General features: G+C 41.6%; 1 protein-coding gene across 1 annotated transcript in view; it reads right to left on the reverse strand.

Annotated features, from left to right (window-relative positions):
* Window positions 1-2,808: 2,808 nt before the first annotated feature.
* Window positions 2,809-13,878, reverse strand: part of IPCEF1 (interaction protein for cytohesin exchange factors 1) — a gene marked incomplete at its 3' end in the record, with an annotated part of 87,862 nt that continues 76,792 nt past the window's right edge. Inside the window, exons 9-10 of the mRNA XM_082668721.1 lie at window positions 11,723-11,916; window positions 2,809-3,024 (exon numbers count right to left, since the gene is read on the reverse strand). Of these exons, the coding sequence (XP_082524847.1) occupies window positions 2,809-3,024; window positions 11,723-11,916 (410 nt within the window). The remainder of the gene's footprint in view (window positions 3,025-11,722; window positions 11,917-13,878) is intronic.

Genomic DNA, 13,878 nt, shown 5'->3' on the forward strand with positions numbered 1-13,878 from the left:
AGGAGGGAGACTCACGGCAGCCGTGCCCCTACTTCCTAGCACAACGTAACACAGAGTGAAAGCATCCTCAGAAGGGAAGTCACAAGTGAGCAGGTGAGTTTGGTCTAGAAGAGCCGGGTGCGAAATCGTGCATCTCAGTTTAACTTTCGTTTGGGAGGTTCTGCATAGTAACTGTTCTAACTAACAAAGCAAAACATCTCGACGAACCTGACTTTGAAAAGTGACTGAAAAGCTAGACTGAGTAATCTCACGGATCTGTTTTGCCTTTAAGTTGGAGTGGTACCAATGGACTTTAAAAGGTCAGTTAAATATGTATTCATGAAAAGTCAAAGTAAAGCGTTAGAATATATTTGCAAGCCCTGGCCAAAAGCTTTCGAAGCACTTCACTTTAGGAAAAACTGGTTTAACGTTTATAGGTTGGTGCTGGAAACCAAAGAGGAAAAGGTAGAAGAGTGCCTTATCATTCCATCCTTTCCTCTGCGATTATTTCTCCTTTCCTCACCACTTTGGTTACTTTGTGAATCCTAAACAGTCCACCTAATTATGGGAAGAATTAGATGCTGCTAATTACAGAAAGAATCGATGCTGATTTCTAGAGCAAAGAGATTAAAGCACCGGCCTTCAAACCAGAAACTTCAGGGTCCAGTCTGAGGACCTAAATGTTTGCTTCTCTCTCTGCCAACAGTAAACTCCCAGAGGGCCAGGTCCCCTCTTCTGCAGGGTCTGAGCCCTGCCCAGTACGCTCCAACTGTTGCAGGAGCACCTAAATGTTTACTGCGCCAAACTGACTAGCATGGCCTTTCAGAAGCTTCTAGTATTACAACTTGCTTCCTGGGTTTTTGGGGGTTTTTTTTCTTAATGCTAAGGTTGTTTTTTGTTTACAAAGTATTAAGACTTCTTAGTAAAGCTTAGGGAAAATTTCAACAACTATTTCCGTTTAGTTCGCAGATAAAATTCAGGGGGTTATTTCCATTTGAATGTCAAGCCACACACACACTTTGACACTATAAAGCCAACGATGTTGTGTTGACAACTTGCTAGGGGTTAGGCCAAAATGGGTCTTTCATGGGTTGTGGTTATTCTTATGGTGAGAAGTATTCATGGTGATTAGCGGGTGAAAACTTTCCTATTGTTTCTCTAATAAAATGAGTTCTCTTAAACGGTAAACCCCCAAAATTCTATTCGTCTTCCATCAAAAGACTGCATTAATTGTGCTTCCTCTGGTTTAGGATACGTAGGCATAAATGGCATAAAACTTAAAGTATATTTACTAGAAGGGAAAATGTAAGAGGGAAGTCCTTTTCTGGTTAGGAAGATCGTCTACAACAGATAGAAATCTAAGCATTCTGGAGAGAGAGAGAAAAAAGAGAGAAAGAAGCAGAGAGAAAAGCCAGAAAATAAAGATTATTAATGCATGCCCTACATTTATCCCACAAGATCTCCTGAGCATTCCTCAGACATTATAGTGCAACATAATAACTCCAGTGAATCAATAGTATTCCTATTTTTCTCAAGCAAAAAGTATATACTTTGAAACATATACTGAATAAAACATATAATATCATCTTTTAAGACACTAGTAATTTGAACTTCTATAAATATTCTTAAATAACAAATATATTATATTTAGCTATTCACATAGGACACAAAGTGACACATAGACATACAAAAATAAAACAGTCATGTTTTAACTCTTTTGCTGTTTCTGTTGGGTTGATTTTTTTTAGATACTAAAGATACTAAAACAATTCAGACACCAGAATCATCTTGTCAATATTGATCCTAGGGAATCTGGATGTACATTTATTTATTTATTTATTTATTTACTTATTTACTTATTTATTTATTTTAGGCCGTGCTGCACTGCCTGGGGGATCTTAGTTCCCCAACCAGGAATTGAACCCGGCCCCTCGGCAGTGAGACTGCGGAGTCCTAACCACTGGACCGCCAGGGAAGTCCCTGGTTGTACATTTATACTGTGCATAGCTACCACCCCCAAGGGCAAAGGCAGTAAACATTCCTCGCTGGACATATTACTATGTCCTACAGTGGTTTAGAAAATCTCAGAGGGAACAGAGGTGTCCAAGTGTAATGAGAGAGTTTTCTTTAGCTGTTCTGTGGCAAGGAAACATTAATCAGATCCCTTACCCAAACTGGATAAAGTCTGAAAATATTAAGCTGTCCTTTGAGTGGAATATAGGACACGCCTCCTCCTTGGGCGTTCCCGCACACCATTTGCTATGAAGTATTTCTCAACACGTGGAAAAGGCACCACCATTCTGGACCAAAGGCAAGCGATTTGGGTTCCACAATATCACATCTGTCCTGCCCCGGTTACTGCTGTAGATAGCATTCCTCCACTCAAAAGATGACTTAGGGAACTCAGCGACGCTACCAAATGGGATATATACATTCTTCTTTTGGAAAACAGAGTATTTCTATGAAGAAGTATCCCTGGTAAAAAGTGATCTTTTGTCCATGGAATGTTGTCATTCTCTTGAGAGCAACAAACAGAGGTGACAGTTCTCACATCCCACCTAGAACTTAGCATGGCCGGGGGCTCCCAGAAGGAACACAGAGACCATTTGCTCAGCTGGACTCCATCCCTCCAGCTGGAATGGAAGCACTGAAACTGGTGATGCAGCGTCAGTGTTTGTCTTCACCCCAGTTGCATCCCTAGAGGAGGAGCTGGTGCTTCCAGGAACTGGCTTTCAGTTTTCCTTTATAAGGAAAAATGTTAAGCTACTACAACATCTTGAAGAGTTGCTTTGGGGTAAGATGCGGGGGGGAGAGCATCCTGGCTTGTTCTCAAATAGAATTTTCAATGCAGGCAGAGGAAGGTGGTTTCTCGAGTCCCTGGAGGGAGCCTTCGGGGGTGGACGTAGGGGTCCTCTGCTGTTGATGCTGCTGGTAGATATCCTGGATGAGCAGGGTGTTCATGACCTTCCACTCCCTGTATTTTCTGGCTGTCAGCTTCGGATCATCCAGCAGCTGGTTAATCATGGCCAGGTCATGTTCTTTACACTGTCCAAGTAGAAAAAAGAGAGAGAGAGAGAAGGGAGGGAGGGAGAGAGAGAGAGAGAGAGAGAGAGAGAGAGAAGAGAGTGAGATGTGGTGACTATCTTAATTTCAATAAACCATCTTCAGCCCTTTTACAAATAAACTCACATATACCTTGACTGTAAAATTATCAAAGTGTTTTTACATATTAATATTCAAGTCCCTACAACAACCCTAAGAGATATGGCAAGACACCCATTTACATAGGCTGACCACAAAGAAGGTAGGCATCCCACCCAAGACTTAGGGGAAGAACTAGGCATATAACCAAGGTCTCCTATGTCGCTCTTCCCTGATCAATCCACTATTCCACACTACAGTCATATTTCTATCTCGGTGTGAGCTTTATTCCTCCTGGAATGGATAATTGTATAATCATGCTGTTAACCATCCAAACTTCACTAAGTAAAGCTGGGACATAGTACTTTTCCTAAGACATAAGTCAGTACAAAAATATATCTTTTTAGAGACAGAGATAGAGATAGAGATAGAGATATATATTGGATCTGGCCCAACACTGAAATAGCCCACTTAAAAACTCATCAGTTGCCTTATGCTTTGCATATATCTTACCCTTTTTCCTTAAGAAAATCCCTTTATCAGGGAGCTCATTATATTGGGATAATCCTATTCCTTATGCCTTGATCCCAATACATTCTATCCTTACATAATGAAATAAATAAATAAATATATATATATATATATATTTTTTTTTTTTTAGGGATTTCCCTGGTGGCACAATGGTTAAGAATCCACCTGCCAATGCAGGGGATACGGGTTCGAGCCCTGGTCCGGGAAGATCCCACATGCCACGGAGCAACTAAGCTCATGTGCCACAACTACTGAGCCTGCACTCTAGAGCCCATGAGCCACAACTACTGAGCCCGTGGGCCACAACTACTGAAGCCCATGCGCCTAGAGCCCGTGCTCTGCAACAAGAGAAGCCACCGCAATGAGAAGCCCGCGCACCGCAACGAAGAGTAGTCCCCGCTCGCCACAACTAGAGAAAGCCCATGCACAGCAATGAAGACCCGATGCAGCCAAAAATAAATAAATTTATTTTTAAAAAATATATATCTTTTTATTTTCTATTAAATTATACCATTTTTAATAAATTTCACACATTTAATATATACAGAATAAATATGTAGGCTATCATTTTATTCAAAGAAAAGACTATTAAACTTCCATCCAAATAGTGCATATTTCACTGATGCTAGTAGACAATCTATTCATATTACTTCACCTGCCTCCTCTGTAACCAATGACACATTTCCAGAATGTCTGTCTCAGGTTAGGGGATTTTTCTGTAGTCAAGGAATGGAGTGAAACATAAGAGGTATCAGCCGCCACATTCAAAAAAAGATCTCTCAACCTGACACATTTATCTCAAATCTATTCCTGTTCCCTTCATCCCTGTGCACATAATCCCACTTTCGGATACAAAGTCCACTATATCACACTTGACCTGCTGCTACAGCCTCCCAAGTGAGGTTCCTGCCTCCAGTCCCCACTTTGTATCCACCCTCTGCCCGACAGTGCAAGGGGTCCCCCTAAAATTCCAAGTATTCTTAATAGCTCCCCTTCATGCCCAAGGTTCTGTGGACATGAGCCCATCCTCCACTTCCTTCTTCCTTTCCTCTCTAAGAGTGTTGATGTGGATTTTCTCCCCGACACGCTGCTACTTCATACCCCCGGGATGTGCCACACAGAGGACCTTCTCCACCTTCCTTCACTGGAGGACTCTAATTCCTTGAGGGACCTTCACATGGAACATTTCCCAGTTGTTTTTTTTTACTGGATTTTACTACAACTCATAAAGGTATACTCACTTCAGGCATCATGCTCTCCAAAAAAACCTCTGAACCCCCAGATTGAACTGAGAAGCTTTTTGTATGTTCACGTGCTTTCCAATGCTGGGATCCAGCCCTCTTAGAACTTACCATGTTACGCTGAGATGTTCATGGCTCTGTCACGCCACCTATTCTAAAGCTTCTTAAGGAAGGTGACAGGGAACATATTTTATTCATTCCTGTATTCCCTGTACCTAACACAGTCATGAATGACAGGTAGACATTCAATGCCTGTTCACTACTGAACTGATCTCTCTGCCTAGATCCAGGTCAGCACGTGCTAAACATTCACAACTGTGCTCACGGGTCAAAGTTCAAATTCATGACCACTGCCATTAAATGCACTTTCACTACTATCCAATCATTGTGTTTTCTTATCCCTTTTCTCTCCCCCTCTCCCAAATGACTATTTCAAAACTTCTCATTTCTACTCAAATCTCCTCCCCAATCCTCCCTTGTAGCTGATGACCCTGCTCTTTATTTTTTTAAGGAAACGGAAACTATCAGAAGAGTAGTTCTCCCAAGCTCCCAGCACCTTCTACTACATCAGCACCAATATAAGCTGCCTTCCTTCCTGTTCATTTGGGTGAAGTATCTGTGCTCCTAGTGAAGCCCGATCTCTCTACTTGTACAAGTGCTTCCTCTCTCGCATTCAAGAAATTCACTTCCGCAATTCTCCCCTCTTTCCTGTGACTCGTCAGTCTCCTGTCTCCATGTGATCATTCTCACGGGCGTACAAGCATGCTCTCATTTCTCCCATCGTAAAAGCCCTCCCTTGAGCCCACTTCACTATTCCTGCTAACGTTCAGCTCTTCTCTGCCTCCAACGTCCTTGCGCCCGTTCTTTCACAGAATGTCTCCAATCAGGCTTCTGCCCCCATCCTTCCACCAAAACTGCTCTGGTTAGGGCCATCTATGACCACCATGCTGCTAAGTCCAATGATCAATTATTCATCTTCAACTTATCAACAGCATCTAAAACTGCTGACTACTCCTTCTTGAACACCTTCATCATGTTGCTTCTGTGACACATTTTCCTGAATCTTCTCGTCCCAGAGTGACCGCTTATTCTCAGCCTCCTTTGCTGGTTCCACCCAATCTCTTAACACTGGTATGCCCCAGAGCTCCAGATTTAGCCTATTCTCTGTTTTATTTACATTCGTGCTCTTGGAAATTTCACGTACTCTCTTCCCCTCTCCCTACACACTGAGGGTCCCAAATCTACCTTGCCAGCCTTACCATCTCCCTGAACACCATACTTGTTGATCCCTTCAGCAGCTCCATTTGGGCGTCTCCAATAAAACGTATCCAAAACTTACTTCCTGTTATTCTCAATACCCCCATCTACTCCCAATACGTACTGAAACCTGCTCCTACCACAGTCATCCTCAAAGCACCTCATGGCAACTCCATCTTGCCAGCTGCTCAGGCCAGACACTGGAGTTGTCCTTGACTCCTTCTCTTACTCCCAATGTACCAGAAAATTCAGATGGTTCTACCTTCGAAATATGTCAAGCTATGGCACAGCTCTGTTGAGCACTTTCCAAAGGCTTCCTATCGCACTCTGAGTTGAAGCCAAGGTGTTTGCAATGTCAGCGAGGCATTACAGGCTATGATCCCCTGCTGCCCCTTGGACCCATGGCTCTGCTCCCCGTCTTGCCTCCCCACCCCATTCCAGCCACACTGACCTCCTCACCCATCCTTAAATGGACCAGGCACACCCCCATCCCAAGGAATGTGCGTTTTTGTCCCTGTTACTCGAAACATTCTGCCTCAGGTAGACTGAAGGCTCACTCCCTTTCCTTTTTCAGATTTTACTCAAATTCTATCTTTTAAAGAGGCTTCTCATGCTTATCCTAGTTACAAATCAGTCCCTCAACATTCCTTATTCCCCTTCTCTCCTATTTGCTATCAAATGTACCATCACCTAGCACACTACAAATTTAACGTATTTATTTTGTTTATTTTTTTCTCCACCTAAATGTAAGCTTCATGAGGTCAAGCGCTTTTGTCTGATATACAGCCAGGTGTCTGAAAGAATGACTGACACACAGTAGACTTTCACTAAATACCTGTTGAAAAAAATGAATAAATCAAATAAGAAGTAAATGAAAGAACTAGTCACCCATTTGCCTTTTAACCTCTTTTGCATCATGAATGCTATTTAGAGTCTGAGGAAATTCTCTCCATAAACGGACAAACAAACAAACAAACAAACAAAATATATATATATAATTATATATATGATATACGTATTATTGAATATATCTGTACTATATCTACATAATATATAATATGTTATATAGATATATATTACAGATATATAGGTAGATACAGGCATAGACATAGACATAGACATAGACATAGATATATCCACACATTTACATATAGTTTTAGGGATTCTAAGAACTGGCAGCATGTATTTTATCCAAATGAGGTATCTGCTCATGCATGATCCCAAACATTAGTGGCACACAAATGTATTTTCTGTACTCTACAATTAGCTTTAACTTACATTTTATTTGGGGTGTTTTATTACATTTTCTTCTTTTCTTCTTTTCCTACTTCTAGATTGGTCAGAATAATATGGATTTCGAGGGAAAAGTACCACACATATAGTAATCTGAGTGGTGAGATTTATAATTTTACAGCAAGAGAGCAAGGGTGTGGTGATAAATGGAGATCAAAAGATATATTTGGGTTTCAGGAAGGAGAGAAAACTGTGCAGTAGGAAAGTAACCAAAGAGGGATATGAAGCAGGTTGGCCAGGACCCAGAAGCAGAGGGAAGAAAGGTTAGTTAATAAGGGGGTAACTAGGAAGGATTGCTGGTAGAAAGTCAAGCAGGACCAAGAGAGTTTTCTTTCTTCTCTCTGAGTTCTCCACATCTCTACTTCCAAAAACAATCTTTTCCGAAAAAAAAAAAAAAAATGCTTTCATTCTCTAATATTACCATAGTTCTATTCATATGAAGTTACTTAAGGAGTGTTACTTTGTTCTTAAGAAATTTTGATATCTGTGCAGAGAGAGATCCTAATATTTTATTGAAAAAAACTACTAAATAAGATCTTTGCAGATCAACCAAATTTGGAAAATTGATTTTTTTAAGGCAAAAATGAATTCACCACCACTCTAAAGGGGATAAAAGGTTTTAGGAAAGGGTCTCTTCAACTAACACTTCTCAAATGGTTTTTAGCTCTAAATAATGCAAATTTCTTACCATTCAGCTCAAGTCCGTGTTAGTTCTTTTATGGATAAAAGAAAAAACTGTAGATAAGAATAGAGAGGAAGGAAATTAATGCAACAACTTAACCCCCTGAGCTCCTTCCTTGACTCAGCACCCTGGGGTCAACAGGCATCACGCAAAGGCCCTGCTCCTCCCCTATAGAGCAGCGGGCTCACTGGATGCTTTGAACCACTTTGACAACATACTCCTGGCTTTCTGGCAGGCAGGCAGAGTCTGGTAGGGGTTCTGAAAAATAATGTACTTCCATTCTTCACTCCAAATATTCAGTACATGGCTTGCCTTAAGACCTAAGCACTGGAAATGTGTTCTACCAGAGCAGGTGGGCAAAGAAGTGCTCGTTCCTCTTTTGACACAGGCAAGAGGAATCTTGGGAGAAAGTTTCAGTTGGACCCATTAATCATTCCATTAATCATTCATTTAAAAATAAATACAGGCTTAGCCAAAAGTCCGGGGATGTGGAGCTATCAGAAACTCCTAAAGGTCTAATCTAAAGGCCTTTAGTGTGTGACAAGATAGTTTGCTCAACTTTCTAAAAGAATTTCCATGAAGAGCATTCATTCCAATACAGTCCCAGTGAGAGGATTTTTCTTCATTTCTGGAATGTGCCTATTACTAAGACAAACATTATTATTCAAACAGTTTCCTTGTTTCTGCATGAAACTGTTCTTTTTGCTTGTCCACACTCCGGCTTTGAAGTATTTTTTAAGTAAACATTTATACTGCAACGTAACACACATAGAGAAAAACGCCCATACAAGGTTTGTGCTTGATGCAATTATCACAAAATGAACACATCTGTGTAGCCACCATCAAAGTCAAAAAAGACTTATCTCAGAAGCTTCACTTGTGGCCTCTCCCAGTGCATATTCTCCCCTCCCCCTCAAAGGCAACCACTATCCTGACTGCTTTGAGTTTTAAAGACAGTTAAAATAATTCTGATAGCTTTGTGACATGAATGAACATGATGTACCAAATAATCTTTCTCTAATGAATAGGTTGACGTGCTTTTTCTCTTTTTTTTCAACAAGGTCAATTTCCACATCATCATGTCCTCCTCGGAGGTTCACAGGAATACATAACATGGGGTACATTTCATCAGCCCCAGCGTAAGGGATCTGTGGAAAGGTCTTCTTTCTAGAAATGTTCAGAGAGTGCAGTTCTTCAGCTGGGTGGGGTAGAGAGCCCCTGAGATGGCCCCAATGTTCCTTGCTCCCCGGTACTCATGCCCTTCTGTAATTCCCCTCCTTGACTGCAGGAAGGCTGACCTAGCGACTTGCTTCTAATGAACAGAATACTGTAAATGCGATGTGATGTCACTCCTGAGATTGGGGTATAACCCACCCTGCTCGCTCACTCTCGCAGCTTTACTGCTCTGCAGGCAGCCAGCTTCTATTTTGGGAACTGCCCTATGAAGAGACTCACATGGGAAGGAACTGGGGGTGGCCTCCAGCCAACAGACAGTGAACAACTGAGACCCTCAGTCCAACAACCTGCGAGGAACTGAATCCTGCCAACAACCACGTGAGAGAGCTTGGAAGCACACCCTCCCCCAGTGGAGGAATGAAAACTGATGCCTGGATTACAGCCCCAGCTGATGCCTGGATTACAGCCTTATAAGAGACTCTGAAGCAGAAGCACCTAACCAAGCCACACCCAAATGCCTGACTCACAGAAACTGTGAAATGATGAATGTCTATTGCCTGTAGCTGCTAAGTTTGTGGGTATTTTGTTGCCTAGCAATAGATAACTAATACCTGGGAAGAAAAGAAAAAGATGCTGAGTTCCTCAAGTCTGTGGCCATAGTGCATGGAGAACAAGACATCACAGAGAACCAGCTGCGTCAGTAAAACCTTTGAATTCTTTGTACAAACCTGTGCTCCCAGTTTCCAAGCCCCTGGCCACGGTCGGATGAAGGTCCAGAATCCTGAGTTTCCTGCTCTTTGGAAAGCTGAGACCACCGTCTTTCTCCTTCTAGAAGTAGCCTGAACTGTCCGGGCTCTCCATAGCCTCTATTCCCTACTTCTCCCAATGTGGGCTGCAACATCTCATCCACTTTTATGCATCTGCCTAGGCCAGCTCCTCCTCCTTGAATGCACTTCCTTCTCTTCCTGATTTTCTTCATCTCTTATGATGGGCCAGTTTCAGCATCTCCATGGCATTGTCCCTAATGGCCTCAGGTAGGCAGCTGTTTCCCTCCTCTGGGCTACCAAAGCTGGTATCAACTATAGCACTTATCACATCTCATAGCAATTGTTTTCCTTTATGTTTCCATTGTCCAGTGGGGTCTTCTCAGTGGTCCCAGTGTCCTAGAGTAGTGCCTCATACATAGTAAGAGTCGGGAAGTATTTGTTCAATAAAAAATGTATTCACTCGTATCAGTTATCGCAGATAAGACAGTAAAATCCCAACACAGTACGGCATATTACATTGGATGACCAAACACATTTATCAACTCTGTAAATACTACGGAGTAGAACATATTTGACTTTGAAATGAGTGCTAGTGATGTCTTTCATCATTAAATGCTAGGGAATTTCCTCTACATTTGGGTTTTCTTTGTATAAATAAAATACACCTTTGCCTTTTATTTTTCAGCCTTATTTTTACAAGGCTTTTAGGGGGCTTAGGTCTTCCACTGACTCACTGGGACATCTGACTGAGAGTCACTCCACCATCTTTTGTAGCCTTGTCCTTTTGATTGTTGCTATTTCTTCCTGGAGAGGGATTCAAATTCATGATGCAAAAGGACATGTACAAAACAGCATTAAATTGCGGGTCTGCAAGGCTTTCCAGAATCTATAAATCTTCTGCTAATTCAGGACTGTTTTACAAAGTATTCTGGCCTCTACTTGTTTGTGCTATAATCTAAACGTGAAAGCGGGATGCTTGTGTTATAAAGAACCATTTTAGTTATGGGAGGCCATGAACACAGCTTCAGTACATCCTGTGCCCTGTCCCTTATTCTCACTGTGAAAACATCTGCTCGTCTGCTACCGTGAAGTGTCTGTTTCCCACTGCCCAGCTCTCATGGTGTTCTTGGCTCCAGACGCAAGAGTTTAGCATCACGTAAGTCTGCTATATCTGAAACGTAGGAAGTTTCTTCTGGATATAGTCTAAAAGAACGGCACCCTTTAATGAATCAGGCAAAATCCCAAGATCTTATTAAATTTTACTGTGTATTCTCACCAGTTGACTATCTCAGGCTCTCAGCAACATTTATTATTCCAGGTCGTAGGGTACAAAAACAAATTACACACGATCCTTGCCATCTAGGAGCTTAGTATTTGAAATTTTACACCAGAGTGAATGCAAAAATCAAGGCCTATTGTAAAAACAAAACAAAACAAAAAAAAACAAAACAAAAAAACTGCATTGGGTGCTACTGTGTGAATTTCCTACTGTTTTAAGAATGTCAAGGGTCAACTCACCCTATAGAGACTGTATTGGCTTTTACTGCCTTTCCCTACCCTCCACCCACACATGTGGTTAGCATAAATCATTCTACAGAACCAGTATTTTCTCACGCCACATCCACAGAGTTCATCCACAGTCCGAAATTTCTTACCTTTAATGTGCTATTCAAAGTCCGGATTTTGTGGAGCTTCTCATTTATGGATGGATTTTTGCACCGCTTGACAAAGGACTTTCTCAACTCCTTTTTGGTTGAAGGTCGCCGGTCCCCAAGAGGAGATAGACTAGCTTGCTCTAACGATTTGTAGAGCTTCTCCATTTCATCATCTTCAGACACTTTTGTCTCTTCTATTAAAATAAATAAATACCAATAAACCCAGTTAATCAAGGACAGAACATTTGACATGGTCCTAAAACAAGGCCCTCCTGATACCTTGATCTTAGACTTCCAGCCTCCAAAACTGTGAGACATAAATTTTTATTGTCTAAGCCGCTCAGTTGGTGGTACTTTGTCATACCAGGGCCATGTTCCCTTTGAAGGCTGTAGGGAAGGATCTGTTCCAGGCCTCTCTTCCAGCTGCTGGTGGTTCCTTGGCTTGTGGCAGCATAACTCTAATCTTCACATGGTGTTTTACAGTGTGCATGTCTCTGTGTCCAAATTTCCCCCTTTTACAGACACCAGTCATATGGATTAGGGGCTCACCCTATTGACCTCTTAACTAATTACACCTGCAAAAGATAACCATTTCCTAATAAGGTCACATTCTGAGGTCTCAGTGGTTATGACTTCAACACAGGAACTTTGGAAGGACACAATTGAACCCATAATAGTACACAATCTAACCTCCCAAAATTTATGTCCCTCTCACATGCAAAATACATTCACTCATCCCAACATCTCCGAAAGTCTTAACCCATTCAAACATCAACTCTAAGTCTCAAATCTCACCCAAATATCATCTAAATCAGAGACTGGTGGGACTCAGGGAATGATTCATCCTGGAGCAAAGTTCCTCTCCACCTATAAACCTGTGAAACCAAGTAAGTTCTCTGTTTCTAAAATACAATGGTGGGGCAGGATAACCTTACAGACCAGTACACACTCTAAAGCTTGAGAACCATTGTCCCAGATCACTTTTTAATGTCCTTCCTAGAACTGTTCTTTGAATGAAGGAATCCACCTGTGGTCTGTGGCTTTCAGCAGATAATAATAATTCCTCATGCCACACACCTCCATTCTCTTTGTTAACCACACCTTGCCAGCCTCAGCTCAAATGCTTCCAGTAAAGTGACTCCACCCAGGATCCGGGGGGTCCCCGGAGGTGCTAGGCTAAGCCAGTGGCAGTTCCATCATGCTAGCCACAGTCATTCACCCAGGGATGAGCACGTGTCTCAGATCAGGCCCACTGGGGCCAAAGAGACTCAATTCTGAGACTTTGGTTTGAGGTATCAGGGAATCAATTTCTCTATTTTCCTAAATGGAGTGGTGCGATGATGTAACCTGGAAGATTCCAGAAATCATGCCAAGAATCATGAGAATGGAGCCAATCCATAGGATCCAACTGACACATGGATTTCGGTGATACCATTACTGCCCTCTTAGCTTATGGGAGCCAGTACATTGCCTTTGTTAAGATATTCTGAGTGCCGTTTTCAAGCATGTGCAGCTGAAAGAGTCTCAAATGATACAGAAAGTTACTCAAAGAAAACCATCTCTTGATGGTGCTTTAATTTCTTACTAAGAACTTCAGTCCTTTATTCACTTCAGTCTGAAAATAATGTTGGGAAAGATAGACAATAAGATTGTTTTCTACCATGTACTCTCTAGTGTCTATGCATTTTAGCTCCTGTCCTGAGAACAAGCTTGATAGAGGGTCATATAGGAAGTATGGCCTTAGAAGAACTGCAGAAAAGGTCTCACCAAAGAGAAAAGCACACAACAGTAGTCTAGAAGCATCAAAATTAAGCGCACTCACTTACTTTACATTTACTCTTATAAGATTAAGTGTCTTTAGGCAATAGTTTTCCCCCTTCTACTACCAGAAAGCCCACAGGTGTGCCCAATACTCTTTCATAAAATGAAGAGCAAAGATGTTGGGCTAACTTTGCAACTAAATTAAAGTATTGGTCAGTAAACTTCTTTGTTCACTACAATATTATTAAAAAAGGAGAAAATATTCAAAACTACATTTCAACACAATTAGAGTTTTTGGCTCAGGCTGTGCAGACATCAAAAGTAGGTTTTTGTCAATAAGCACATGAAAAGATGCTCAGTATCATCAGTCATTAGAGAAATGCAAGTCAAAACCA

This window comes from Grampus griseus, assembly GCF_964374135.1.
Source record: "Grampus griseus genome assembly, chromosome: 13".
NCBI classification, from domain to species: domain Eukaryota; kingdom Metazoa; phylum Chordata; class Mammalia; order Artiodactyla; family Delphinidae; genus Grampus; species Grampus griseus.